This window comes from Hibiscus syriacus, unplaced genomic scaffold (genome assembly GCF_006381635.1).
Source record: "Hibiscus syriacus cultivar Baekdansim isolate YM2019G1 unplaced genomic scaffold, ASM638163v2 tig00113072_pilon, whole genome shotgun sequence".
Classification (NCBI taxonomy): domain Eukaryota; kingdom Viridiplantae; phylum Streptophyta; class Magnoliopsida; order Malvales; family Malvaceae; genus Hibiscus; species Hibiscus syriacus.
In genome coordinates, this window is record NW_024063438.1 from 114,452 (window position 1) to 142,349 (window position 27,898).

At 39.8% G+C, this 27,898-nt stretch overlaps 2 protein-coding genes and 2 pseudogenes across 2 annotated transcripts; 3 read left to right on the forward strand and 1 right to left on the reverse strand.

The window, feature by feature from the left end:
• The first annotated feature begins 7,936 nt into the window (after window positions 1-7,936).
• On the forward strand, window positions 7,937-10,334 carry LOC120185223 (CBL-interacting protein kinase 2-like). The gene is made up of 2 exons (XM_039189510.1): window positions 7,937-7,998; window positions 8,485-10,334. The coding sequence occupies exon 2, from the start codon at window positions 8,959-8,961 to the stop codon at window positions 10,300-10,302; it is 1,344 nt and encodes a 447-aa protein (XP_039045441.1). The 5' UTR covers window positions 7,937-7,998; window positions 8,485-8,958; the 3' UTR covers window positions 10,303-10,334.
• A 177-nt stretch (window positions 10,335-10,511) lies between these two features.
• On the forward strand, window positions 10,512-16,068 carry LOC120185226 (annotated as a pseudogene).
• A 1,425-nt stretch (window positions 16,069-17,493) lies between these two features.
• Window positions 17,494-18,855, forward strand: LOC120185225 (CBL-interacting serine/threonine-protein kinase 14-like). Its single transcript, XM_039189511.1, has one exon. It carries the CDS (start codon window positions 17,543-17,545, stop codon window positions 18,851-18,853), a length of 1,311 nt encoding a protein of 436 aa, XP_039045442.1. The 5' UTR covers window positions 17,494-17,542; the 3' UTR covers window positions 18,854-18,855.
• A 465-nt stretch (window positions 18,856-19,320) lies between these two features.
• LOC120185222 lies at window positions 19,321-27,558 on the reverse strand (annotated as a pseudogene).
• Between the last annotated feature and the right edge of the window lie 340 nt (window positions 27,559-27,898).

Consider the following 27,898-nt stretch of genomic DNA (forward strand, 5'->3'; position numbering starts at 1 on the left):
GATGCAGCCTTAATGATGCTTTGATAACAGCTTTTATTTCATGAATGCCAACATTTCCTCTTCCATCGAAGACATTCTTCTCCATAATTCTGGGGTGCTGACAACGTCGTTTGTCTTCCACAAATTAGAAGCCAAGCTACCCACCATGGAAGGAAAACTATATGTAGATAGGTGATGATTCCATAATAATTACTATTGTATCCATACCTACTCATCAATTTTAAATTGATATCAAATAGTTTCAAGTTTTATTCCACTAATAATTTTAATGTGTATTAGTATTTTAATAAATTTTAAACTTTTCAAAAATATATATTTTAAATTTTTATTGATTTCAATGTATTTTAATTATTATCATATATAGTTTTTGAGTTTCTGTTATATATCAATTCAGTGTTTGATGTAATATCGAAGATCTAATAACGATAAACTTTAATCAAAACCGTAAGGAGACCAAGTGGATTTCAACAACAAAACATTGTGATCGACCGCATAGTAACAAAACCTGGAGAAGGGATAAGTTTTTAAGAAAGGCCAACAACCAATCTCCAACGCCTTGCCCAAACCGACACTCAAAAGGAATAAACCCCATCATCTGCTCTCTCTCTCTCTCTCTCTGCTTTGACCTTCCCTCCCAGGTAGCCAAAAATATCATCTTCCATTAATTTCCTTAGTTTCTATGTACACTATCTTATTCAGGGTGTGTTTTACTATTGGTTTCTTATCTACATGAGAAAATCTTTTATGGGTTATCTTCTTTTTCTTTGTTGAATACTAGTGTTACTTTTGTTTTCTGTTCATCATGTTATGTTTTAATTTATTCATTGGAGGACTCACAGAATATGATTTGTTATGTATTGGTGTTGGAATAGTTTCATCTTATACCAGTGTTGAGTACTGAAAATATTCAGTAACATGAATATGGGACTATAGAATTAAATCTTGATGATAGAGCAATATACTTTTGAAAAGTTTCACCATATTATTTGAGGCTGCTGCCTTGGTTATTGTGACGACCTCACCGGGTGGACCTAAAAACGACATGGTCCAACAAGTCAGGTCATGACGGATCTACTGAGCTTGTCTGTAGCTGGTAATTATTGTTTATTTGTATTTGTGTGTTGGCTTCAGGATTTTCTTTTATGTTGTTTTTATATGATCTTTGTGTTGGAAAATAAAACACTCACACAAATAAATTTTATTAAAACTCAAACAATTATTACAAAAGCACTCTCACTCAAAAACAAGAACTACAACTCATTCTTATAAGACATTGCTTCTTCACTCACTTAGAAGCTCTTAATTTTTCTTTATGCTTAAACTAAAATGTGGAGGGGTATTTATACTACTCAAGAACAATCCTACACCACACAAATAAACTAATTTAAACCATTAAAAAATGAGACATGCCTAACTCTCACCTAACTAAATTGATGTAAGCAATGACATCTTCTCCTAATTGATGCAAGCAATGACATCAACTTAATTTGGGTTTGAGTTTGGGTTTAGGCTCCCATAATGGATCAAGTTTATGATCCAACACCCCCTCTTAAACTTGATCTTGTGACCCCTAGTAAGTTCCTTAATCTTATGAAGTCTTCACTTTTCAGTGGCTTGGTAAAAATATCGGCAACTTGATCTTGTGACTTCACGTATTCAACTTCCATATCGTTTCTTGCAACACACTCCCTTATGTAGTGGTACCGAATGTCGATGTGCTTGCTTCGATCATGGAATACTGGATTCTTTGATAAGGCAATGGCTGATTTGTTGTCGACATAAACCTTGGTAGGCTCTTCTTGTATCAAACCTATATCCTTCAATAGATTTCTAATCCAAATTGCATGACAAACGCATAAAGTACCAGCAACATATTCCGCTTCACAAATGGACAATGTGACAATCGATTGTTTCCTTGACATCCATGTGAAGCAGTATCTCCCATGAAAAATACGAATCCAGTAGTGCTCCTTCGATTATCTATGTCTCCACCCCAATCACTGTCGTTATATCCAACAAGCTTGTAATCATTAGAAACTGAATAGAACAAGCCAAAGTCAATTGTACCTTTCAGATAGCTAAGAATTCTCTTTGCGGCTTTAAAATGGGTGGTTGTTGGAGATTCCATGTAGCGACTAACCAATCCAACTGCGTGAAGAATATCGGGTCTCGTGCAAGTTAGATAGCGTAGACTTCCCACCAAACTTTTAAAGAATGTTGGATATACACTTTCTTCTTCTTCATGTTTGGACATCTTGATCCCGTATTCTGTCGGTATGCTTATTGGCTTACAGTTCTCCATCTTGAACTTCTTCAGTATCTCTTTTGCGTAGCTTTCCTGTGAAATGAAAATTCTATCATTTTGTTGCTTAACTTCAATGCCAAGGTAGTACGCCATGAGCCTCATGTCTGTCATCTCGAATTCTTTCATCATCACATCTTTGAATTCATTAAACATGCTTGGGTTACTTTCGGTGAAGATCAAATCGTCCACGTAGAGGCACACGATCAAAATATCTCCATCTTTGATCTTGATATATAGAGTATGCTCGTAGGGACATTTGTTGAAGCCATTCTCTTGGAAGTACTTGTCGATTCGGCTATTCCATGCCCTTGGTGCTTGTTTTAGCCCGTAAAGAGTCTTATTCAACTTTAACACCTTGTCTTCGTGCCCTTTGACTTCATAGTCTGATGGTTGCTGAATGTAAACTTCCTCTTCAAGAACTCCATTTATGAAGGCATACTTTACATCCATTTGTTGTATCTTCCACTTGTTTTGAGTTGCCAAAGAAATTATTAATCTGATAGTCTCCAATCAAGCAACAGGAGCAAATACCTCATCATAGTCAATTCCAACCTTTTGTCTATAGCCTTTAACAACTAGTCTCACATTATGCCTTTCAATCTTTCTTTTGGTGTTTTGTTTTGTTTTGTACACCCAATTGACACCTATCGCCTTATGTCCCTTGGGAAGTGAGGTAAGTTCCCATGTGTCATTCTTCTCGATGGCTTTGATTTCTTCGTTCATCGTATCTCTCCATTTCTTTTCTTGTACTGCTTCTTGAAAGCTTACTGGTTCACGATCGACAAACAGATAAAATAATGTAAGATTATATTGTCGTTCAGCTGCCTCATAGAGATCTCTAAGGCTTCTTGTACGTTGCACGACTCTTTCACTTTGACTCCTACTTGATGATGAAGAATGTGATAAGTCTCCTTGAGTGGTTGATGTTGGTGAAATTGATGGAGTTTCAAGCTCTTGTTGAGGTACACCTAGTTGTTCCCTCATTGTCTGCTCATCTTCTTCAAACTGAGAAAAGAAATTGAAGTCATCTACATGAGAGTTAAAATCTCATTCTCCTTCTTCGTTGAAGACTACATCTCGACTAATCACAATCTTCTTATTGTCTGGATTGTACAGCTTGTAGCCCTTCGAATTAGCATCATAGTCGATGAAGATAAAACTCTCGTTTTTATCATCAAGCTTTGTTCTTCTCTCGTCTTGTATGTGAACATGGGCTATACTTCCAAAGGTTCTCAAGTGGGAAATGCCAGACTTTCTTCCACTTCATGCCTCTTGCGGTGTGTTTTCCCATACACTTCTTGTTGGAGATCGGTTTGACAAGTAGACTGCATACGATATTGCTTCCGCCCAAAATTCCTTGGGTAGTTTCTTACTTTTGAGCATGCTTCGTGTCATGTTGAGAATTGTTCTATTCTTTCTTTCTGCCACACCATTTTGCTGGGGGGATCTAGGAACTGTTATTGGTCGACAAATTCCATTTGCTTCACAGAACTCTTGAAACTCTCTGGAAGTAAATTCTCCACCTCGGTCGGATCTCATGCCTTTGATCTTTCTACTGCTTTCTCTTTCCACTGCTGCTTTGAACTTCTTGAAGACTTCAAAAACTTCTGACTTCTGTTTCAAGAAAAATACCCAGGTTTTTCTTGAAAAATCATCAATGAAGAGAAGAAAATAGTTATTGTTACCGAGAGAGTTTGATTTGATCGCTCCACATACATCGCTATGGATGAGCTCGAGTGGCTTCTTGGCTCTTGGCTCTGACTCCTTTGGAAAGCTTTTTCTGAATTGTTTCCCGACTAGACACCCTTCACAAAGCTGGTCAGGATGGTTGATGCGAGGTAGTCCCTTCACCATCTCCTTCTTAGATAGCAGCTCTAGACCTCTAAAATTGAGATGCCCAAATCGAAGATGCCAAAGCCATGATGCATCTTTGTAGCAAGCTTTCAGGCACTTTCCAACATCATTTTGTATGTTGATCAAGAACATTCTATTCTTTGACATCGGCACTTTAGCAATGAAGTTATTCTTATCATTTTTTTATAGAAAGATTATAATTATTCATATGAATATCATAACCTTTCTCTACCAGTTGCCCAAAACTTAATATGTTACTTTTCATATTGGGCACATAGTAGACATTTTAAATAAATTGATGTCTCACATCTTTTAAACGGATAAGGATGTTACCTCTCCCTTTCACTACTATTGTGGAATCATATCCAAACGAAACATTTCCGCTTACTGACTCGTCTAGCTCCACGAACATGTCCTTCCTTCCGCACATGTGATTACTTACACCACTGTCAATATACCAGGAATTTGCTTGGCCACCATTAGTTTCGTTTCGCGCTAGAAGAAGAGTTTCTTTGCCATCTGTCTTTTCCTCCACGTAGTTGGCCATCTCCTCACTTTTGTTATTGGGAGCTCTACATTCTGAAGCATAATGCCCAAACTTGTAACATCCTCAATACCGGGTTAGTGACCAAATTGAAATATTTCAGAATCTGGTGATTAAAGTATAATAATTGAATAGTTCAATAATTTATTAGAAATATAGTTGAAGGTTGTTTGGTAATTATTGAATGAATTAAAGGGTAAAATGGTCAATTGGCAAGTAAGATTTGTATTTCCTTTATAAGATAAGGGAACCATGTGGAAGAGGAGAGATTTCTCCAGAATTATCTTCTTCTCCTTTCTTCTTCTTCTCCACATGAAGCCATAAGAAAAGGTAAGATCTCTTGTTGGTTGATATTTAGTCGAATTTAAGATTTGGTTTTGATCATTAGATGATAATTAAGCTTAAGGAAAGCTTAATTTATCTTAAAACCAAAATATACATGAGTCAAGAGAGATTAAAGATTAGAAGTTTTTAAAGGAAATCTTGAATGAAAGTTGATAAGTTAAATTGGAAGTTAAATTTGACTTGTCAATGGTCTAATTAAGAAGTTAGAAGCCATAGAATTAGAATTTAAACATGTTGCAAAGTTGGTATAATTCTTGAGTTACATATGAGGAATAGAACTTTGAAGTTAAAGATGGTTTATATGGATATAAATGATAATAATGTGGATAATAGAATAAGATTAATGATGGAAATAATGTGTGATGTGTATATGTGTACATTATATTATATATAATGATTGTGTGACATCATGAAGTAATATGTTCATACGTGTTTAAGCATTTAGAGTTTCCTTTATAAATTTAATGCCTCACTAAGTCATAGACTTAGCGTGTGATTGTTTCACACGTAGGTTAAAGAAGCGAGAAGAGAAGCGAAGAAGAGCAAGACATGTCAGCATCTCCCTTACAAAATTTCAGATCAGAAAATAGATGATTTAAATGTGTTTGGTTAATTTGAATATAGTTGGCATGTACTAATTGATTGAGTTGAATATGCTCTGATCGATTTTGATTATTTTGGTCAATTTATGCAAATAAACCGCTTTTATTTTAATGAAAGTTTTAAATTTTCTTTGAATTTTGTCAAGAGTCAAAGTTTGAAAAATCAATGTGACACATCAGACTCGTATTCGGGTCGGGTACGGGTTGAGGGTGTTACAAAACTTCTGACAATTATAACATTGAACTTGAGATTTCTCATACTTTAAGTTCGGGTTGATTCTTCCACGGCCTCGTGTTGAGCTTTCTACTTTCTCATAGTTGTTGCTGGAATTGTTATTGTTGTAATTCCAGCCTCGTCCACGACCTCGACTTCCACCTCGTCCATGGTCTCTACCTCTGCCTAGGCCACGTTGGTTTCTATCATTGCGTTGACTTCCATGTATATCCTTGAGTTGCAGCTTGAGGAGTTGCTCAAATTTTATAATAATATAATTATAACAAAAAATATAATATTATATTATTCAAATTATCAATAAATATATTATTTTTAATAATTTATTAGCATAATTAATAAATAACATTAATTTTATTAATGATTTATTATATATTATTAAAATAAAAGTATGACATTATTAATTATAATAATATAAATATAACAAAATTAATAATTAATATAATTTAATAATTAATATTTTTATTAAAATAATACTAAAATAATATATTAATATTAAATATATAAAAATAATAATATTTTTAATGTTTATGCTTTAAAATAAAAAGTTCGTAAAATAACTTTTTAAAAATCATATGATAAGTTATTCTTCAAAAATAAAAAAAAATTATTTAATTAAGAAAATAAATTATATTAATTATCTATTTTTCACCAATCAAGCATTAAAAATAAAAAATTAAAATTTTCTAAAAAATCAATTATATGAAAGAAAACACTCATATTTTTCCTAACTATTCCTTAAAAGCGACAAAATGTTTCGAACTTAGAAAGAAGTGGGACCTACAAGCCCCGGCCACCCAAAGAACAGACAAAAGAGCTCGCTTTACGTGGCGTAGTTTAAATGACTTAGTGACGCATGTAAGATAACTAGTGATCTTTGACGCTTGTCATAACAATCATTAATGACAGCTCGTCCGTTTGCATTGCAACCACCGTCCGAGGAAGGTGGCACCTACACCCGATGTACCCAGCACGGTATTGCACTTGCAACGCGACGTTTAATGGTTGGCCGTTGTTCTTACACGAATTTTCACTTGGCTGTTTTAATTGTCAGATTTATAGATTTCTTTCTATAAGTATAAGGAAATGACCATCCAGCTCAGTTGGTAGAGCATAAGGTTCTTAATCCTGAGGTCGTGGGATCGAGTCTCACGGAGGGCATTTCATAATTCGGAAATCTCTTACGGAAGCTGCTCTCAACCTGGTGATTGGGGGTAACCTACTATCTTACCTCCCATTTACCCCATACATATGGAAAAAAAAGATAGCCATTTTTTTCCATAAGTATAAGATTTAAACATTAACATTTTAATTTAATTTTTAAACACTAAAACTTACGTTTCAAATCTCTCCCTTCCCAATTTTTTTTTATAAGAATGGAAAATCTCATTAAAAATTTTCTTCATATAAAAAAAAAGCCAAAAGAGAAAAAAATACCTCAAAGATTTATTAATAAAAGGGATTTAAATACCCCAAATTACAAAGTATTAAAATCTTACACAGACATAACACAAATTTAAAAATTGATTGAATATTTATCCCTTCCCATTTTTATAAATAAATTGATTAAAATTTAAAAATATTTACATTTATCAATTATCGATTAATTTAATGATGCGAGATGTAAATGTTTTAAGTAATATTTTATGTTTTAATATCGATAGCGTGAACAAAAAAATTGTATTGAAACGATCACCTTATCAACGAATCTGAATATTATTTTAATTAATTTAAATTAATTGATCAACATCTCAAATATAAATAATTATTATTTATATTTCAATACGTAGATATTATATCATAACCCATCAAATTAAGAAAGCTTCTAAGTTTATGATAATTTCGTCCCGAAATTGACAGATTATTATTTTAATCAAATATTAACGGCGGGTATTCATCTTAATCAATAGGTAAATTCAAGTTGAAGCATACAACAAAATCAATATAGTTTCATCATTTTTTGGTAGGTTACAACATCTGATTTGTTATTTATAAAATGTTATCACCTTACCTAGTCCACCTTTCAAAAATATTCCCCTGCTCATAGCTGTTCTCTACTTTCTCACTGTTATGCATCTGTTTGTTTCTCAGAAAAAGCATTCTTACGCATTTCAAGGTACTAACTTTCAACCTTAAATTTTCCGGATTCACTTTTTTAGCTCGATTTTATTATGATTTCATTATTCCGGGGTGTCCTAGTTTCGCTTGAAATCTTTAGATTTGCTCTTTTCTATTAATGTTTTGCTGGAAATTTTGAGATTTGCTTTAGGATTAGAAACTAAAGGTTTTGGTTTCATGGTGCTAGCTAGGTTCAATCTCAGATTTTTATTTCAGATTTAGAAACTAGAGGTTCAGATTTGCTTCAATATTACGAAGATTTTTCGACGAATCAAAATAGATTTCGGGTCACAAACTCTGAAGGCATATTTCATATGCTCACCCTGAAATCTGAGTTACCCACCCTGAAATTTTATTTGTGTCTATCCTATACGAAAAATTTCAAAAATAATTCTTAATCCGACACTGGTTTCATATTACATTTGATCTTTTATTATATATATACTGTTAATGACCCTGATTTTGTTATGAATTCCTTCATCAGGTGAACATCTCATACAGTTCCAGTTAAATTCGAAACTCGGGTTCGGTCTGGTCTGGTCTGGTCTAATTGGGTTTGTCATTTTCGACTGGTTTCTCTAATATCTATCTAGCGTATTTTCTTTCTTGGTTCACAAGGAAACCAAGGAATGCACAAAGATGAGGTTGGAAGTTGATAACCATTCGTTTGGGGTTAATGAAGTTGCTGCTCTGTTTGAACCGCCCTTACTATCTATTCCTAATGATAATCTACATTTAAGTTTCTATAATAGATTGTATTTCCATGCTCTGACGGCTATTGTGACTAGAAATTTAAGGGAACATGTTATGTCAATGCACGACATTTGTGGAGACGGTTGAGCTTTTGCGGAGTTGCAGGTCGGGTTTCGGTTGGTTGCATATACATATATCAGTAACCTAGATCAGATATATAGTACTAGTTGTTAAGGTAGATTCTGCTGCTTTCGATATACTGGAAATGGAGCGTAAAGGGACTGTGTTGATGGGAAAGTATGAAATAGGGAGATTACTAGGACAGGGAACATTTGCCAAGGTTCATCATGCGAGGAATCTCAAAACCGGTATGAGTGTGGCCATTAAGATAGTTGACAAGGAGAGGGTATTGAAGGCCGGGATGATGGATCGGATTATGCGCGAAATTTCGGTCATGAGATTGGTCAGACATCCAAACATTGTCGAGCTTTATGAGGTGATGGCCAGCAAGACGAAGATTTACTTTGTTATGGAATATGTTAAAGGGGGAAAATTGTTCAAGAAGGTTGTGAAAGGGAAGTTGAAAGAGGATGCTTCGAGAAGGTACTTTAAGCAGCTAATCAGTGCTGTCGATTTCTGTCATAGTCGAGGCGTGTGTCATCGGGATCTCAAACCAGAAAACTTCTTGTTGGATGAGCATGGTAACCTTAAGGTTACGGATTTCGGGTTGAGTGCTCTTGCTGAAACGAAACATCAAGATGGATTGCTCCACACAATATGCGGGACACCTGCTTATGTTGCACCCGAAGTTATCAACAGACGAGGCTACGATGGATGCAAATCTGATATCTGGTCATGCGGGGTAATCTTATATGTTCTTCTGGCTGGCTATCTGCCATTCCAGGATTCGAATCTGATGGAGATGTACCGGAAAATCGGCAAAGGGGAGTTCAAGTTTCCGGACTGGTTTGCGCCCGAAGTACGCAGGTTACTGTTGAAAATCTTGGATCCGAATCCAAGAACAAGGATCTCCATCGAGAAAATAATGGAACATCCATGGTTCAGAAAAGGGTTGGACCGTAAAACTGAAGCCGTCGATGCTGAAGTCAAAGAACCAGCTATGGTGCTGCAAACCAGAACTCCTTGGAGTAACTTGAATGCCTTTGATATCATCTCCTTGTCTGCAGGCTTTGCTTTATCTGGTTTATTCGAGGAAAAAGAACAGAAGAAAGAAGTTCGATTTTCGTCGAACAAGTCGGCTCCGACCATCATTTCGAAACTTGAAGATATTGCTAAGCGTCTGAAGATGAAAGTAAAGAAGAAAGATGACGGGTTGTTGAAGATAGAAAGCTCAAATGAAGGCAAGAGAGGTACATTGGAGATCAATGCCGAAATCTTCGAAATTACACCATTTCTCCACCTGGTGGAGGTGAAAAAGAGCAATGGAGACACATTGGAGTATCAAAAGTTAATGAAACAAGAGATAAGACCGGCACTGAGCGACATCGTTTGGGCTTGGCAAGGCGAACCGCCTCTGCAACCATCACTGCTGTCGCCTATGGAGCATCAAGAGTCGCAACAATTTCATGTAGGTTCGACCCAGAGTTGATCACCGTTTTCAATTTGCTTGTATTTTCAAACCATCTGCCTTTTTGTGTAATATATAAGTTGAGACTGTCTGAGTTGTGTTCGTTTGGGTTCTTGGTAAGTTTGTACTTCAACTTCAATTACGATAAGTATCAGTTAAACTAATTAGCCAACTCGCAAATGATTTACACATGATTCGATTCGAATTCATATAAAACTGTAAGATTTCAAATTGTTTCAGTCGTTGCTTTACGAGCAAAACACCCAAATTTTCCCCAAACTGGTCTGGATCTCTTTGTCGGCCAGTATTGGATTGTTCCTTGCTTTCATCGGTGTTGACGAAAACGGGTAAAGAAAACGAAAGAACACGAGAATTTTACGAGGTTCGGCAATGTGCTTACGTCCTCGGTGCCTAGGCGGCGCTAGAAGTTTTATTCAATGATCTTTTTAGGTCTAGGTTACATCTCTATTTATAATAGAAAACCCTGGTACATAATTACAAAATCAACCCTGTACCGTACCGCGGGGGCTGCGCCCCCACACCCCCCAACCCACATAATTCGTAACCCCACAACGAGACTTTTTATGAGCCATACATAACAAATCTCCACCTTGGCGAATATCCTGCCCCTTGGAAACTTCAATGTGGGTTGGGTTACCTTGCTTCTTTAACAACTCGAAACATTCAACAAGTCCAAGCAATGCTTGAACTTGTCTGTCGTAACTGGCTTGGTGAACATATCAGCGGCATTCTCATCAGTATGTACCTTCTGAAACAAAACCTCTCCAGATGCAACCAACTCTCTGATCTTGTGGAACCTTACATCAATATGTTTAGTTCTAGCACGATACACCTGATTCTTAGCCAAGTGAATAGCACTTTGATTATCACAAAGCAACTGAACTCCACCTTGTTGAACACCCAACTCCCTCACTAAACCAGTAAGCCATAAAGCTTCTTTTGCAGCTTCAGCCGCTGCCATGTATTCAGCTTCAGTTGTAGATAGTGCCACGACAGATTGAACAGTAGACTTCCAGCAAATAGGCCCTCCACCAAGAGTAAACACATACCCTGTCGTAGATCTTCTATTATCCAAGTCACCTGCATAATCTGAATCCACATATCCTACAACCAAAGGATTATCCCGCTGACTCCCAAAAATAATTCCATGTCCCACAGTACCCTTTAAGTACCGAAAGATCCACTTGACTGCATCCCAATGTTGCTTACCAGGTTTAGACATGTACTTACAAACTTGACTAACAGCATGAGCTAAATCAGGACGAGTACATACCATCGCATACATCAAGCAGCCAACAGCATTAGAATACGGAACCTTTGCCATATTTTCAGCTTCCTTATCTGTCTTAGGGCACTGTTCTGATGAGAGCTTAAAGTGATTCGCCAATGGAGTGCTAACTGGTTTCGCGCTGCTCATCGCAAACCTTTCTAGCATTTTCTCAACATAACCCCGTTGAGATAGCCGCAGTTTCCTTGAGTCTCTGTCCCTGCAAATTTCCATTCCAAGAATTTCTTTGCAGCACCTAAATCTTTCATATCAAATTCCTGACTCAATAAAGTTTTCAAACCGATAACATCATCCATGTTCTTCGCAGCAATCAACATATCATCAACATACAGTAATAGAAAATAAAGAACCATCATCAAGGCTCTTAACATAGACACAACAATCATACTCACATCGGTTGTAGCCAATCTTGATCATATAGGAGTCAAACCGTTTATACCACTGTCTCGGAGACTGTTTCAACCCGTACAAAGATTTCTTCAATCTGCAAACTAAATGCTCGTTTCCAGGTTGAGTGAAACCTTCAGGTTGCCGCATGTAGATCTGCTCCTCTAAATCACCATGCAAAAAGCAGTTTTAACATCCATCTGCTCTAAATGCAAATCCCAACTAGCCACCAATGCAAGTACTGCTCGGATTGAAGTGTGCCTGAACACAGGAGAAAAGATTTCATCATAATCAACTCCTTTCTGCTGTGAAAAACCCTTCGCTACCAAACGAGCCTTGAACTTCTCCCCCTCTTTTTCTGTTACTACTGGTTTCTTCTTATACACCCATTTGCAACCAATCGGCTTCTTACCCTCAGGAAGGGGAACTAACTCCCATGTGCGATTGTGATTCAAAGACTCCATCTCCTCAACCATGGCTGCCATCCACTTGTCGTTTTCCTGACTAGTAACGGCATCATGAAAAGTAAATGGATCATCACTGCTAACAGTAAGTGCAAAAGATACCAAGTCTTCAAAACCCAATCTGTTCGGAGGCTTTATATTCGTCCGTCTCACCCTGTCTCTGGCGAGACTATAATCCTGCAAATCATCCGTAGTGGAACCACCAGAAGTCGGTTGAGAAGTTTCTGGTTTCTCAACTGGAAACTGCTCGAAATCTACCACTGTCGTGTCTTGCTTCTGCTGCAACATAGACTGTTCATCAAAAACGACATCTCTACTAATCACAACTTTCTTCGCAACTGGATCCCAGAACTTGAATCCTTTGACACCTTTCTTGTAACCCAGAAAAATGCACTCCTTCGATTTTGCATCAAGTTTGGATCTCTCATCAGCAGGTACATGCACATAAGCAGGACAACCAAAAATCCGTAAGTTATCAAAACTAACATCATGACCAGTCCATACCTCTTCTGCAACTTTCCCAGCCAGCGATGCCCTTGGCGATCTGTTGATAAGGTAACACGCCATGTTAACAGCCTCAGCCCAGAAGTGTTTGGGAAGCCCCGCATTCAACCGTAAACATCTGGCTCTTTCATTCAACGACCTGTTCATTCGTTCCGCAACACCATTCTGTTGTGGTGTCTTGCGCACTGTAAAATGCCTCTGAATCCCATGCTCCTTACAGAATTGTAGGAACTGTGAATCTGTGTACTCCGTACCATTATCAGACCGCAAACACTTGATTTTTCGTCCTGTTTGGTTTTCTACCTCAGCTTTCCACAGCTTGAACTTCTCAAAAACTTCAGATTTCTGTTTCAAAAAATACACCCAAACTTTCCGTGAAAAATCATCAATAAAAGTAACATAGTACCTAGATCCACCCAAAGACGATGTCGTGGAAGGCCCCCATACATCAGAATGCACATAATCAAGAATCCCTTGAGTTGTGTGCTTCGCAGTCTTGAAACGGACTTTAGTCTGTTTACCAAGAACACAATACTTGCAAAAATCGAGCTTACAGCTTTTGACACCATGCAACAAGTTTCTCTTGTGTAATTCTGCCATACCACGTTCACTAAGATGAGCAAGGCGCATATGCCACAATTTTGTCGTATCATCACAGGACTCAACAAAGTGAACTCCACCTGCAACGGCACTCCCTAACAATCTGTAGATATTCCCTGCAGTCATCTTGTCTTTCATCACAGTCAATGCTCCTTTAACAATCCGAATGGTTTCCCTATCATCGTCAGCCTTAGGGATAAAACCATTCTTGTGCAAAGTGCCCAAGGAAATCAAATTCTTCTTCAAGTCTGGGATATGTCGAACACCACTCAACGTCCGAACGGAGCCATCGTGCATCTTAATTCTGACATCACCAATACCAACAATATTGCAACATCGATCATCACCCAAATAAACCGAACCAGAATTAACCGGCCTGTATGTCGAAAACCATTCCCTATTTGGCGTGATGTGATAAGAACATCCAGAATCAAGAATCCAAGCATCCGTCAATTGTGTCGTTGAAATAGAAAGTATATCACCCTCACTGCAATCAGAAGTATCATCCTCGACCACGTTCACAGACTTGGATGAGCCATCACGCTTCTCATCGGTCTGCTTTTTCATCTTCGGACAGTCTCGCTTCATATGTCCCGCCTCCTTGCACTTGTAACAGTGAATCGTCTTCTTATCCCTGGATTTGGATCTGGAATTCCGCTTCCCGGACCCTGCCTTCTCTGGCTTCCGTCCACGATCTCGATTACCCTTGACATATAAGCTATCAGCTTGAGAGCTTTCCCCTGCATTCTGCTTCCGCTGGTTGTGAGCCAACAAGGCTGCAGTAATCTCCTCAACATTGATAGTCTCTTTCCCATATGTAAGAGTAGTCACCATGTGTTCGTAAGAGGAAGGCAACGAACACAACAGAATCATCGCTCTGTCTTCATCCTCAATTTTCACATCAAGCCGAGCCAGATCAGAAACGATTTGATTGAAGACATTCACGTGTTGCGCCAAATCATGATCGTCCTGCATCTTCAGCCCATACAACCGCTGCTTCAGATACAGTTTTGTCGTTAAGGATTTGGACATAAACTGACTTTCCAACTTCCTCCAAATTTCGTCTGGAGACGATAGATGCATGACGTGATACATGACCTCGTCCGCCAAGCATAATCGTATGGTTCCTGCCGCTCGCTGCTGCAATTCTTCCCAATCTTCCTCATCCATCGACGTCGGCTTTGTAGGTCGCAAAGCCTTCAAGATCCCTTGCTGCGCCAATAGATCCTTCACCCTCGTTTGCCATAATCCGAAGTTACCCTGACCATCGAATTTCGCGACTTCGAATTTTGCTCCTGACATCTGATACCAATTGTTGACGAAAACGGGTAAAGAAAACGAAAGAACACGAGGATTTTACGAGGTTCGGCAATGTGCTTACGTTTTCGGTGCCTAGGCGGCGCTAGAAGTTTTATTCAATGATCTTTTAGGTCTAGGTTACATCTCTATTTATAATAGAAAACCCTGGTACATAATTACAAAATCAACCCTGTACCGTACCGCGGGGGCTGCGCCCCCACACCCCCAACCCACATAATTCGTAACCCCACAACGAGACTTTTTATGAGCCATACATAACAATCGGATTAAAAAAACCATCAAGGCAATGGCCTCGTCGGATATACCCCTTCGATGTTGGTTACACTAACGACCTGCCCTAGACCCTTGAGGAAAGCTTTGGCTCCTGTAGTCACTGCAGCAAACAGTACGGTTGGTTTCGTCGATGGCAGAACTGTATCGAGTGACATCTTTTCGATTTTGTGATCATTGCCATTTGTTTTGTGAAAAACATCAAAGGTGCCATGATTTATGGTATAGTTTTCGTCACTGTTATTTCATGGTTTCGAAACATTTCCGTGACATATTTCCCGAACACCAATGTGGGAAACGCCGCGTATAGGCACTTCAAGAAGGTTGCCGACGTTCATTCAATGGAGGCCACGGCCAATGCCTTGAATTTCAAGCACATGAACAAAGGATACTTTTGGGAAGCATTGGTGACGTTCCTATACGTCGACATATTAGACACCACATGAACATTATACTCAATGGCACGATTCACCGATGAAAAACGGTGATCTCAAAGGCCAATACTTCGCTTTCATGTGGTTGCAGCCTCCGTTGTGGCAGGATCGCTTCTTGGAACATCACCGGTGACGACATTCATCGAATCCTCAACAGGGATTCAAGAAGGGGGGAGAATAGGCTTAACGGTAGCGGTGTATTTCTTTCTAGCGTTTTTCTTCACACCGTTGTTGGCATCGATCCCGGCATGGGCGTTATGGCCGCGGTTGATACTGGTTGGTGTGTTGATGATGAGATGAATCGTAGATGAGGCAGGCGATACTTGCATTCATTCGTCACGTTGATTCTCATGCCATTGTCTATGGTTTGATTGGGGGGATCGGGACATACAATATTTGGGATGGGGTTTTCTTGTGGGGCAGTAATCTGGTGAATCAAACAAGTAATGCTAGTGGTAATACTACATCTCAAGTGGATGATAAGATGCCTCAAGTTTAATCAACATCTTTACTGTTGTTCTTCACTGCATTTTGCTATAAACATGGGTTAGTTTATGATTATTTTGATTTAACCTATAATCAATTAAATTTTAATTCAATTACCATCCTTATTGTCCTAATATCTTAGAGGTTAAAGTATTCATTAGACACCAATTTAAAGATTTGAGGGTTTTATGTAGCTTAATTATTTACATCATAATATAAAATTAAATTAAAGAACATGAATTGAATCTACAAATTACATCGATAGATATTACTAATATAATTTAACTTAGATAATTGTCAATGTTTATGATTGGTATTTAAAATTTAAATACGAAATAAGAATAATCAAATTATAATATAAAATTAAACCTATAATTTATGACTAATAATCATAACTAATGTGTTGGATAACTATTTTAAATGTTTCTTAAAATAAATAATAATACTCCTTAATTTAGAATATTTAAATAATTTGTAAAAATAAGAAGAAGAAAAAGTAATTTAAGAGCCTTTTTCATAATTAGGGATGACAAATGGGTGGGGAGGGTGCGGATACCCCATCCCCATACACACCTAATATTTTCGAATTCACCACCCGCCCCCCACCTATGATGGGTAAAATGTTTTAAATCCACACCTGCCCACGCGGATACATTCTCAAATCTATCCCCACACTCACTACCCAACTGGAGACGTACCTAGTTAGACCCGCCTGACTTCAATCTTAAGTTATACATAAGTAACAAACATAAAACAAACACGACCATGAAGAAACATAATAAAATAAATCAATGATTATCTTAGTAAAGTGTTAATATAAATTTTAAATTACATAAAACACCATAATAAAATACATAAGTAAAGCCTAGAAACATAAATGACAAACACATAATATTTTTGTTCTTTGGCACACATAAATGACAAACCCTAAAATTATACCTAAATTTATAATGGTCTAAAATTTAATGGATATTTAGTGGGCTTGCGGATGTGGGGCGAGCAGATGAGAGGCGGGTAAGATCTCAAACCCATCACCCAGCCACTACTCGCGATGGGTACCACTTTCTAAATTCACACCCGCCCACTACCCATTAAAGTTATACCCATCTCCATCTCAATTGAAGAGGGTACGATACGAAATCTACGAAATTGTGCTAGTTGTCATCCCTATTCATAATAAGTTAACCGTTAAAAATAGCAAACAAGTGTCACGAGACACGTGGACGGATACCATTTGTCCCCAACCCAATCCAATACAAAAATAATCATGCAAAAAAAGTAAGAAAATTCCACGTTTCCAATCGAAGTATTAAGACAAAAATGCTGTCCTTTAAATTGCTTCCCCGTCTGCTGGAGAACCCACGATTCCGGTGTCAAACAAACCCCACATTTGTTAAGAAATCTCAAGTACTGAGTTTGGACTCGATTTGGAACTCGGTAGATCATCGGTTTCTTGTGTGGTTTTGTTTCAACCACCGGATTCGACAATGCCGGCGTTCGGAGACCATTCCAGCATGAACAATTGGTTGTCGGATATTTCATCGGAGATGGCGCTGTTCGGAAAGTACGAGGTCGGAAAATTATTGGGGCATGGGGCGTTTGCAAAAGTTTACCAAGCGCGCAATGTGAAGACCGGGGAGACCGTGGCGATTAAAGCAGTGAGCAAACGGAAAGTTCTCCGAGGAAAACTGATGGCGCAGGTTAAGATGGAGATCGCTATCATGCACCGGTTGAACCACCCCAACATTGTCAAACTCGTCGAGGTGTTGGCGACCAAGACAAAGGTTTACTTCGTCATGGAATACGCCAAAGGTGGGGAATTGTCCTCTAGGATTAAGAAGGGACGTTTCAGCGAAGATCTCAGCCGTCGTTATTTCCAGAAGTTGATTTCCGCCGTCGGATTCTGCCACTTAAGAGGCGTTTACCACCGCGACTTGAAGCCGGAAAATCTCCTCCTCGACGAAAATTGGAATTTAAAAGTAACCGACTTCGGACTCAGCGCCGTATCGGAACAGGTCCGACAGGACGGTCTCCTCCACACTTTATGCGGAACTCCGGCTTACGTGGCACCGGAGATTCTGGCGAAGAGGGGATACGATGGCGCCAAAGTCGACATTTGGGCATGCGGCATCATTTTGTTTTTCCTCCACGCTGGGTATCTCCCGTTCGACGATTCCAATATGACGATGATGTACCGTAAGATTTATCGAGGTGAATTCAAGTTCCCGAAATGGACGTCGCCGGAGCTCCAACGATTGATATCTCATCTCCTCGACACCAACCCTGAAACGAGGATCACCATTGATGAAATCATGAATGATCCATGGTTTAAAGACGGCTTTAAAGAAGTCAAAGTCCACCCCTTCTTCGATTTCGAAATGAAAGAAGAAACACAAAGCAACATACGCTTAAACGCTTTCGACTTAATCTCTTTCTCATCGGGTTTCGACCTGTCCGGTCTGTTCAACGACGTCGATTTTCCCGTCCAACAAGAGCGGTTCATATCGGCGGAGAAACCGTGGAAGATAATAGATAGAATCAGGGATGAGGTTGACAAAATTATGAACGTTGAAGTTATAAGCATGACAGATAGTGGGATACGTTTGGAACACCAGTGTAGCAATTTGGTCATCACCATTGATGTTCATCAGTTGACGGAAAAGCTCGTAGTGGTGGTGGTTAACCGCCGGGAGCTCAACGCCGGGTCAAGTGACGAACTTTGGAACGATAAATTGAAACCCAGACTTTTCGATTTGGTATATAATTCTGGAAGCGACGCAAAGCAAGAATCTGAGTAATTCGGCATGCTCAGGTAAAGCTCGGAACCTGTGGAAAAATGATGGACCGTCGATGCCGCCTCAAACTGAAGAAACAACAACCTCGGTAATTAAGCTTTTCCCGGAAATTCAAAAACTGGATTTTGCATTTATTCTTTTGCCAATATGTAGATTCATAGTTGGCTTCACAACAGATTTTGATAAGAAAATGAAAAAATCTGTTCGATATTTTAATTTAAACAGTGTAATTATCCATATGAATAATTTATTCATATAAATAAAAACATCAAAGGAGTCGGAGGATCTGCTTGCCTCTTATCTTTCTTTGAATTCTGATGAGCTTGATTTGAAGGATCTCCATTTCAAGTAGTGAAATTTAATCACTGTGTTTCAGTTGCTTGTAAATCCCAGGACAATTGATATAAAATTTAAATTATTTAATTTACTTTTAACACAGAGTCTATAAATGGGATCATCCCACACTGTTTTCATCATCATCTTGAAATCCTTCGGTTCAGGCTGCTACTTGAACCCTCCGTTGGATCCTGAAATCCGATGTTCTCAACCGCTCCGACGGTCTTGAACAACCGCCTTTTGTTTACCTCTGCCATCACGTATCGATGCAGCAACCGGCTACGTATGTCGACTAGTGAACGGATCTTTGTTAGCTTTCGCTGTCCGCTTAAGTTTGAAGCCTTCCATGAATCGAGTTGTGCGTCGCATTGTATGTAGCTGTAAGAACTGGTGCTCTCTGATGGACAAAATCTTGTTGATTTGAGGGTCTTCAGGATGTTGGAATGTACACATTGTGGGAGACTTGAATCGAACTCGTCTTCGAAGTTCATGTTGGAGTATTGAGAGCAACTTGGACTTGCATCATCGTTGTTGAATGCACTGCAGCCGGAAGTTAAATTTTCCCCTGAGAAATTCGTGTGAGGAGCACTGGGAGGGAGACTTGGGAGGAAGAATGAGAGGATGTAGCATAGAACGGATGGTGATTTCTGTTACAATCATTATCTTCGTCTTCGTCGTCGATGTCTTCATACCTGAAGGTGTGCTGATGATGGAAATTAGAGGATCTCCAGTCCTTCCAAGTAGGGATAAGGGAAGATATCTCTTCCTCTATCATATCAGCAATCTCCAATGGTTCCCAGTCATTGATCTCCAATTCTTTCACCATATCCAGGGCAACTTCGATCACGATGTCGTTTACTATGTCGAAGGGAAAATAGATGTTCCGAGCATGACCTATGACATCACAAATCAAAACTTGTAAAATAGGATTTAGATTAGTCCGATAAACATATCGAATCAAGTCATGCCACGGTACCTTCCTTGTCTGTAATCTGTACTTTGAGAAAAATTGTGTCATCTACAGGGTCCATTGTGCCAGTTATTGACATATTAGTAGTCCTTATTGGATCAGCCTTCACTAAAGGCACAAGCTCTGCAACTGAGCTCAACACTCGGGGGTATGGCAGCAAATTCCCTTCAGCATAGGCCAAAAATGGATCGAGCAAGAGCTCGCGAGAAGGAAATCTCTTCGAAACCTGGTCGAGACACTTCCCAATGAACCTCCTAGCTTCTCCATCTTGGATCCTGTTTATTGCCTCTGGCAACTTTCCCTGCAGAGTTAAGAAAATGGAATAGATTAGCTAGATGGTTAATGTTACCGAAATTAATGAACTAAATGTAACTCACCGAAGTCACTTTTTTGTAGATTTGAGCCGGATTCGAGCACTCGCTATATGGATACTCCGAAGTAAGCATCTCCAATACACACATGCCAAAGGAATACACGTCTACGAGCTCATCGTAATTCTCCTCGTACAGCTCCGGTGCCATGAATTCCGGTGTACCTAGCATGTTATACACGGGTGCACACATTTGACATACAAATATATGCAAGTATACAGACAGAGATGATTGATTCTATGGAACTTAAGTGGATTCTGCGGATTGAGAGCTAACCTATAACACAGTGAGCATGTTGTGAACCGCGAAGAATGGCGGCCAATCCGAGATCACCAATCTTAACTTGTCCAAGGTGACCATTGGCAAAGATGTTTATCACATTTGAGATCTCTATGTATCACTGGAGGATCATGGCCATGGAGATAAACTAGACCCTGTAGGATTTGTCGAGACCAGTTCTTAACCGTTGATGCAGGGGGATCCGAGACAGATGATGCTGAGCTGTCAGATTGCACCTTGATTGCGCTGAGATACCATGAATTGGAAGATCAGCGCAAAGGCGAGAATTGATTGTGACATGTTCCTCATTGGGGTCGTTTTGAGTATGTTTTAGTCTTTTGGTCATAACTTTGGCTACAGGTGTCAGAATCGCGCATAAGACCCCAATCCAGAAAGTTCTTTTCGACGCGTACGCTCTCCATATGAGCTATGCTCCATGTGGCCTTTTTTCAATCTCAAATTCTGCCATTTTTCCCTCCGAATCATTAGATTTAGATATTTTTTTTACTATTTATGATAATATTTCGATTGTCAATTAGGAAGTCAATTTAAATCCGATTTAGGCCGGATTTTTTGGAGATTGCTTATTTTATTTCAAATTTCAATTTAGAGTGATTTTCGGGATTTTGCTATTTTTGGCAAAATTCGAATAAAGACGATTTTTTGGCTATAACAGTCTGACTTGTGGACTGATTTTGGGGATTGTTTTGATTTTATAATATTTTATTAAACCCTATAGACTTTTTTCTCTGGGTTTTTTGGGCGAATTTTCTCTTGTGAATCATCTGTTGGAGCGCCTGCAGGATAATCATTATTCTGTCCGGCGTCAATTGGTATCAGAGCTTCAACATCTTCCTGGGAAATTTCACCAGTTTTAATGGCTGGAGGTCGTGGTCGTGGTCTTCGTGAGCAGGTTCCGAATGAGAAAGCCTAACGCCGTGATCGCAGCGTTCAGGATGTGATGATTGTGGATTTGCAGAGGCAAGTCGCAGAATTAACTCAGCGCCTGGCGGCACAGGACTTCGAGAATCGTGAGGCCTCTGATCACGATACCAATTCCACTTTCGAAAACCCATATCACAATCGTGCTCTATTCCGGGAGCACCGTGGTCGGGAGGAGCGTCACGGAGACCTCGATTTTCGGGTCAATCTCCCTGAGTTTTCTGGTACGTTATAGGTCGAGGGATTCGTGGATTGGATTAATGAAGTGGAGCGTATTTTTGAATATAAGGAAGTCCTCGATCGTGTGAAAGTGAAACTGATCGCCATCAAACTCAAGGGCAGAGCATCTGCGTGGTGGGAACAGTTGCGACGTTCACGAGAAAGACAGGGCAAGGCCAAGATCACTGATTGGGAGAAGATGAAGAAAAAGATGAAGGGTCACTTCCTTCCCTTCGGCTACACACAAACCTTGTTTCAGCGACTTCATGCGTTGAGGCAGGGCGCACGATCAGTCGATGATTACACGGAGGAGTTTTACCAATTGGTCGCCCGGAACAATTTATCTGAGACGGAGGAGAAAATGGTGGCGCGGTATTTGGGGGGTTTATGACAGCCCTTACAAGATGTCCTCAGCCTTCATTCATTGTGGAGTGTTTCGGAAGCTTACCAGCGTGCACTTGCTGTTGAAAAATAGCAAAACAAGAGACCAGTGATCAAGAACGATCACAACAGTCAGCCAGTTCGTCCTCAGGATTCCCGTCCTGCTCAACAGCCACCGCAGGGTAATTCTAACCCTACTATTAGATGTTTTCGTTGTGGTGAACAAGGGCATAGGGCGACTGATTGTAGGAAGCCTACTAGTCAAAAGGGAAAAAATTTGTTGATTGAGGAAAACGCGGAAGACGAGACTGAGGAGATTGGCGAACCCGTGTATGATAGTGATGAGACTGATGATGTGATGTATGGAGACGGTCATGAGACTCTGGTCGTTCGCAAGAGTCTACTTAATCCCAAGGGCGATTCAGGGGACGATTGGTTGAGAACCAATATTTTCCACACAACCTGCACAGTTGCAGATAAAGTCTGCAAAATGATCATTGACAGCGACAGTTGTGAGAATGTAGTGTCCGAGGAGGTTGTCCAGAAATTGCAGTTGAAGACGGACCATCATCCTAAGCCAGACAAGCTGTCATGGCTAAATAAAAGCAGTGAGGTAACAGTTGATAGGCGATGCCTCGTGTCTTTTTCAATTGGTAGAAAATATTTTGATAATGCCTGGTATGATGTTGTGTCTATGGATGCGTGTCATATATTGTTGGGTCGACCCTGGCAGTATGATCGCAGTGTCATTCATGATGGACGGAAGAATACATATTCCCTTAGCATCAAGGGAAAAAAGATTGTGTTGGCACCCCGGCGGGAAGGACTCACTCCTACCCCAGTAACCCATAATACTACTTTGTTTTCTATGTCCAGGTTTTTAGATGAGATTAAGCATGGAGACGTGGTCTATGCCTTACTACCTTGCGAGAACAATGCAGTAGACGTGGATACAGATTTACTAGTAGACGTGCAGCGGCTGCTAGCAGAATTCTCTAACTTGATGCCAGAGGATCTTCCTCCTGGGCTACCACCTATAAGGGATATTCAACATCAAATTGACCTTGTTTCTGGGTCAGGTTTGCCAAATCGACCAGCATATCACCTCAGTCCCAAGAAGGCTGAAGAGTTGCAGCGACAGGTGGAAGAGTTGTTGGAGAGGGGCTATATCCGAGAGAGTATGAGCCCATGTGCAGTCCCTGCTCTGCTAGTGCCAAAGAAAGATGGTTCTTGGCGTATGTGTGTTGATAGCCGAGCGATCAACATAATTACAGTGAAGTACCGGTTTCTAATTCCCCGTCTAGATGATATGTTGGATCAATTATCTGGTTCTAAGGTCTTCTCAAAAATTGACCTTAAGAGCGGTTACCACCAAATCAGAATAAGACATGGAGATGAGTGGAAGACGGCGTTTAAAACGCCACAAGGGTTGTATGAAAGGATGGTCATGCCTTTCGGGCTATCCAATGCGCCCAGTACGTTCATGAGATTTATGCATCAGGTCTTGCGGCCTTTTATGGGGAAATTTGTTGTAGTTTACTTCGATGATATCCTCGTTTATAGTCCGACATGGACTTCACACTTCGATCACCTCCGTGTTGTTTTTGAGATTCTGAAAACGGAGTACTTGTTTGTCAATCAAAAGAAGTGTTCTTTCTTCACTACTTCTGTGACTTTTCTTGGTTTAGTTGTGTCTACTGATGGTGTTCATGCAGATCAGTCAAAGGTAGATGCAGTCTTGGAGTGGCCCAGACCAAGGACCTTACATGACATCCGAAGTTTCCATGGCTTGGCGTCTTTTTACCGCCGATTCATTAGAAATTTCAGTACTCTGATCGCCCCTATCACAGAGTACCTCAAGGGGCATGATTTCCAGTGGTCTGAGGAGGCAGAGGCCATTTTTCAACTGGTCAAGCAGAAGATGACCGAGGCTCCAGTTTTGGCACTTCCAGATTTTGACAAAGTGTTCGAGGTAAATTGTGATGCATCTGGCATTGGATTTGGTAGTGTTCTGAGTCAGGCAGGTCGTCCGGTTGCTTTTTTCAGTGAAAAACTATCGGGATCAAAGAAAAATTATTCCACTTATGATCTGGAGTTTTATGCCATAGTTCAGTCCCTGAAGCATTGGCGTCACTACCTAGTACAGAAGGAGTTTATTCTGTTTACCGATCATGAGGCCTTGAAGTACATCAATGGCCAAAACAAGCTGAGTAGACGTCATGCCAAGTGGGTGGCATACTTACAAGAATTCATTTTTACGCTGAGGCACCAAGCAGGGAGTTTGAACCGTGTCGCAGATGCGTTGAGCCGTCGTACCTTTCTCACCACCATGAGTACTAAAGTTGTAGGCTTTGAGACATTCACAGATATGTATGCAACTGATCCTTCCTTTGGAAGGATATTTCAAGAGGTAACTGAGGGTCACCGTCATGATTTTGTTTTGCATAATGGGTATATGTTTCGTGGATTACAGTTGTGCATTCCAGATTGTTCATTGAGGTAGCAAATTATAAGTGAACTCCATAATAAGGGACACTTTGGCCGAGATAAGAACTTGGCCCTTATTTCTTCTGACTTTTATTGGCCCATTATGTGGACCGTTGTTATGTGTGCCAGCGGTCTAAGGGAGTTCTCACCAATGCGGGCTTGTACACTCCCTTACCTGTTCCTGAATCTCTTTGGTTCGATGTCAGCATGGATTTTGTACTAGGCTTACCCCGCACCCAAAGGGCCTCGGATTCTATCTTTGTTGTGGTTGACAGGTTTTCCAAGATGGCTCATTTTGTAGCTTGCAGAAAGACTATGGATGCTGACCGGATTGCCCATCTCTATTTCAAGAGATTGTGCGTTTACATGGTGTTCCTCGATCCATCATTTCAGATCGTGATACTAAGTTCATCAGTCATTTCTGGAAGAGCCTGTGGGGGAAACTGGGAACGCAGTTGAATTTCAGTAGCGCCTACCACCCCCAGACGGATGGCCAGACCGAGGTGGTGAACCGAAGTTTGGGAAACCTTTTGAGGTGTTTGGCAAGAACGAAACCGAAGCAGTTGGATTTGGCATTGTCTCAGGCAGAATTTACCTACAACCTATCAAAAAACAGAACCACAGGTTTAAGCCCATTTGAGATTGTCTATGGTCAGAACCCATCCGGGGTGCTGGACTTAGCCCCTATTCCACGTATAGGTCATTTCAGTCCTAAAGCAGATGAGATGGCAAAGTATCTTCGGGGTATCCATGAGCAGGTGAAACAAACCATTCATGAGAGCAATACCAAGTACAAGACTCGGGTCGACAATCATCATCGTCAGGTACTTTTTGATGTTGGTGATTTTGTTTGGGATGTATTAACTCGTGATCGTTTTCCTGTTGGTGAGTATAATAAGCTTAAGGATCGGAAGATTGGACCTTGTGAGGTCGTGCAGAATATCAATGATAATGCTTACAGGTTGCGCCTTCCCAGCCACTTGAAGACTTCTGATGTCTTTAATGTGAAGCACCTGAGTCATTGTTTTGTGGATTCTGATGACACTACTCTGAACTCGAGGACGAGTTCTTTCCAACCCGGGGTGACTGATGTAGGGGGATCCGAGACAGATGATGCTGAGCTGTCAGATTGCACCTTGATGGCGCTGAGATACCATGAATTGGCAGATCAGCGCAAAGGCGGGAATTGATTGTGACATGTTCCTCATTGGGGTCGTTTTGAGTATGTTTCAGTGTTTTGGCCATAACTTTGGTTACAGGTGTCAGAATCGCGCATAAGACCCCAATCCGGAAAGCTCTTTTCGACGCGCACGCTCTCCAAATTGAGCTATTTTTCAACCTCAAATTCTGCCGTTTTTCCCTTCGAATCACTAGATTTAGATATTTTTTACTATTATGGTAATATTTCGATTGTCAATTAGGAAGTTAATTTAAATCCGATTTAGGCCGGATTTTTTGGAGATTGCTTATTTTATTTCGAATTTTAATTTAGAGTGATTTTCGAGATTTTGCTATTTTTGGCAAAATTCGAATAAAGACGATTTTTAGCTATAACAGTCTGACTTGTGGACTGATTTTAGGGATTGTTTTGATTTTATAATATTTAAATAAATCCTAGAGACTTTTTTCTCTGGTTTTTTGGGGCGAATTTTTTCTTGTGAATCATTTGTTGGAGCGCCTGCAGGATAATCATTATTCTGTCCGGCGTCAACCGCTCTCATATCGACACACCAGTGCCTCTGCCTGTACCTGTACACATAGTTACATATTAAAAACAGCATTAGAATTAAGGTTTCACGTGTACCGGGTCGATGGTTCACGTGACTTACTCTCGAAGGGTGCCGGAGGTGAACATCTCGATGACGAAGTTGAACGTTCTTCGGTCTATATCGATCCAGGACGTGTAGAACTGCATGATGGAATCGTGGTTAAGGTTCTTAAGGAGGTGGACTTCGGAGTAAAGCCGCTGCAATTCGTCCGGTGAACGGAAGATATCGTCGAGCTTGACTTGATTCCATGCCACCTCCATTCCGAGGACCTCGTCAAATGCTTTATACACTGTCTTCATTGCTCCTTTACCCAAAATCTCTCTGAACTGCATACGAATTCTCATTTACAGCAACAGATTCAGTTATTTTCCGGGGAAAAATGGAATCAATAGTTATATACACACTACATAAACTACACAAATCTAAGAGATTACATCAAAAACCATTCTCTCCAAATTTTCTCTGGAAAATAAAAGAATCCGAGGAAAATTCCGAGATTCACCAAGGAAACTTACACGTCCATATCGACCCGAAGGATCGGTTTCAACGTATCCAAGATGAGATTCAAAGCTATCAACACATCCTCCAACACGTGTTTTAAACATCCTCAAAAGTGGTCGGGCTTTGTGTAATATCTTCAAAACAAAAATATATATAGGATTCTATCTACGTCTAGTATATATAAAATCCAAGAACAACGCAGAACGAGGGTGTTATATGATCCGAGGCTTCCATTCATGGTTTTCATATGAAAAAACACCAAACAACAAACAAAAAAGCCTGGAATAATCGACGCCAAGCATAATCCAAGCCATCACCACAACTTTTCTCGAGAAGTCGTAGTAATTCTTGGAAACCATTTAGCTGATTCGATAAAGAAAGAGCATATAAATATATATTGTGGAAGAAGATTTTTTTTTCTTAGAGAGAGAAGAACACAAAAGGGAAACACTGTTGAGAGGTGGGAGTGGTAGGGAAAAGAGAATAACTCGTGTCAGCCAATGGAAGGTTTTTGTTCAGCAGAATGATGTGAAATCTGGGTTACTTTTGTTGTGTGGAGGAGAATCGTTTTCTGGGTTGAAATTGCGAGGTTTGGAAAGAAACTAAACTAGAGCTCTAATCTAAACTTTAAGAACCTATGGCTACGATTTGAATTGCACCATTTGTGAAGTAGATGTTGAAGTGATCTCAATAGATAGAGTTTGGATTCAAAAGGGTTTTCGAGATCGATCCAAATAGTTTGGTATTGTAAATTAAAGAGAAAACTTTGTGAAAATGGGCATTTTCACCAGAT

What these genes read in the sequence shown, in the direction of transcription:
- LOC120185225 (XM_039189511.1), top strand. Translation starts at nt 17,543, where the DNA reads ATGCCGGCGTTCGGAGACCATTCCAGCATGAACAATTGGTTGTCGGAT.
- LOC120185223 (XM_039189510.1), top strand. Translation starts at nt 8,959, where the DNA reads ATGGAGCGTAAAGGGACTGTGTTGATGGGAAAGTATGAAATAGGGAGA.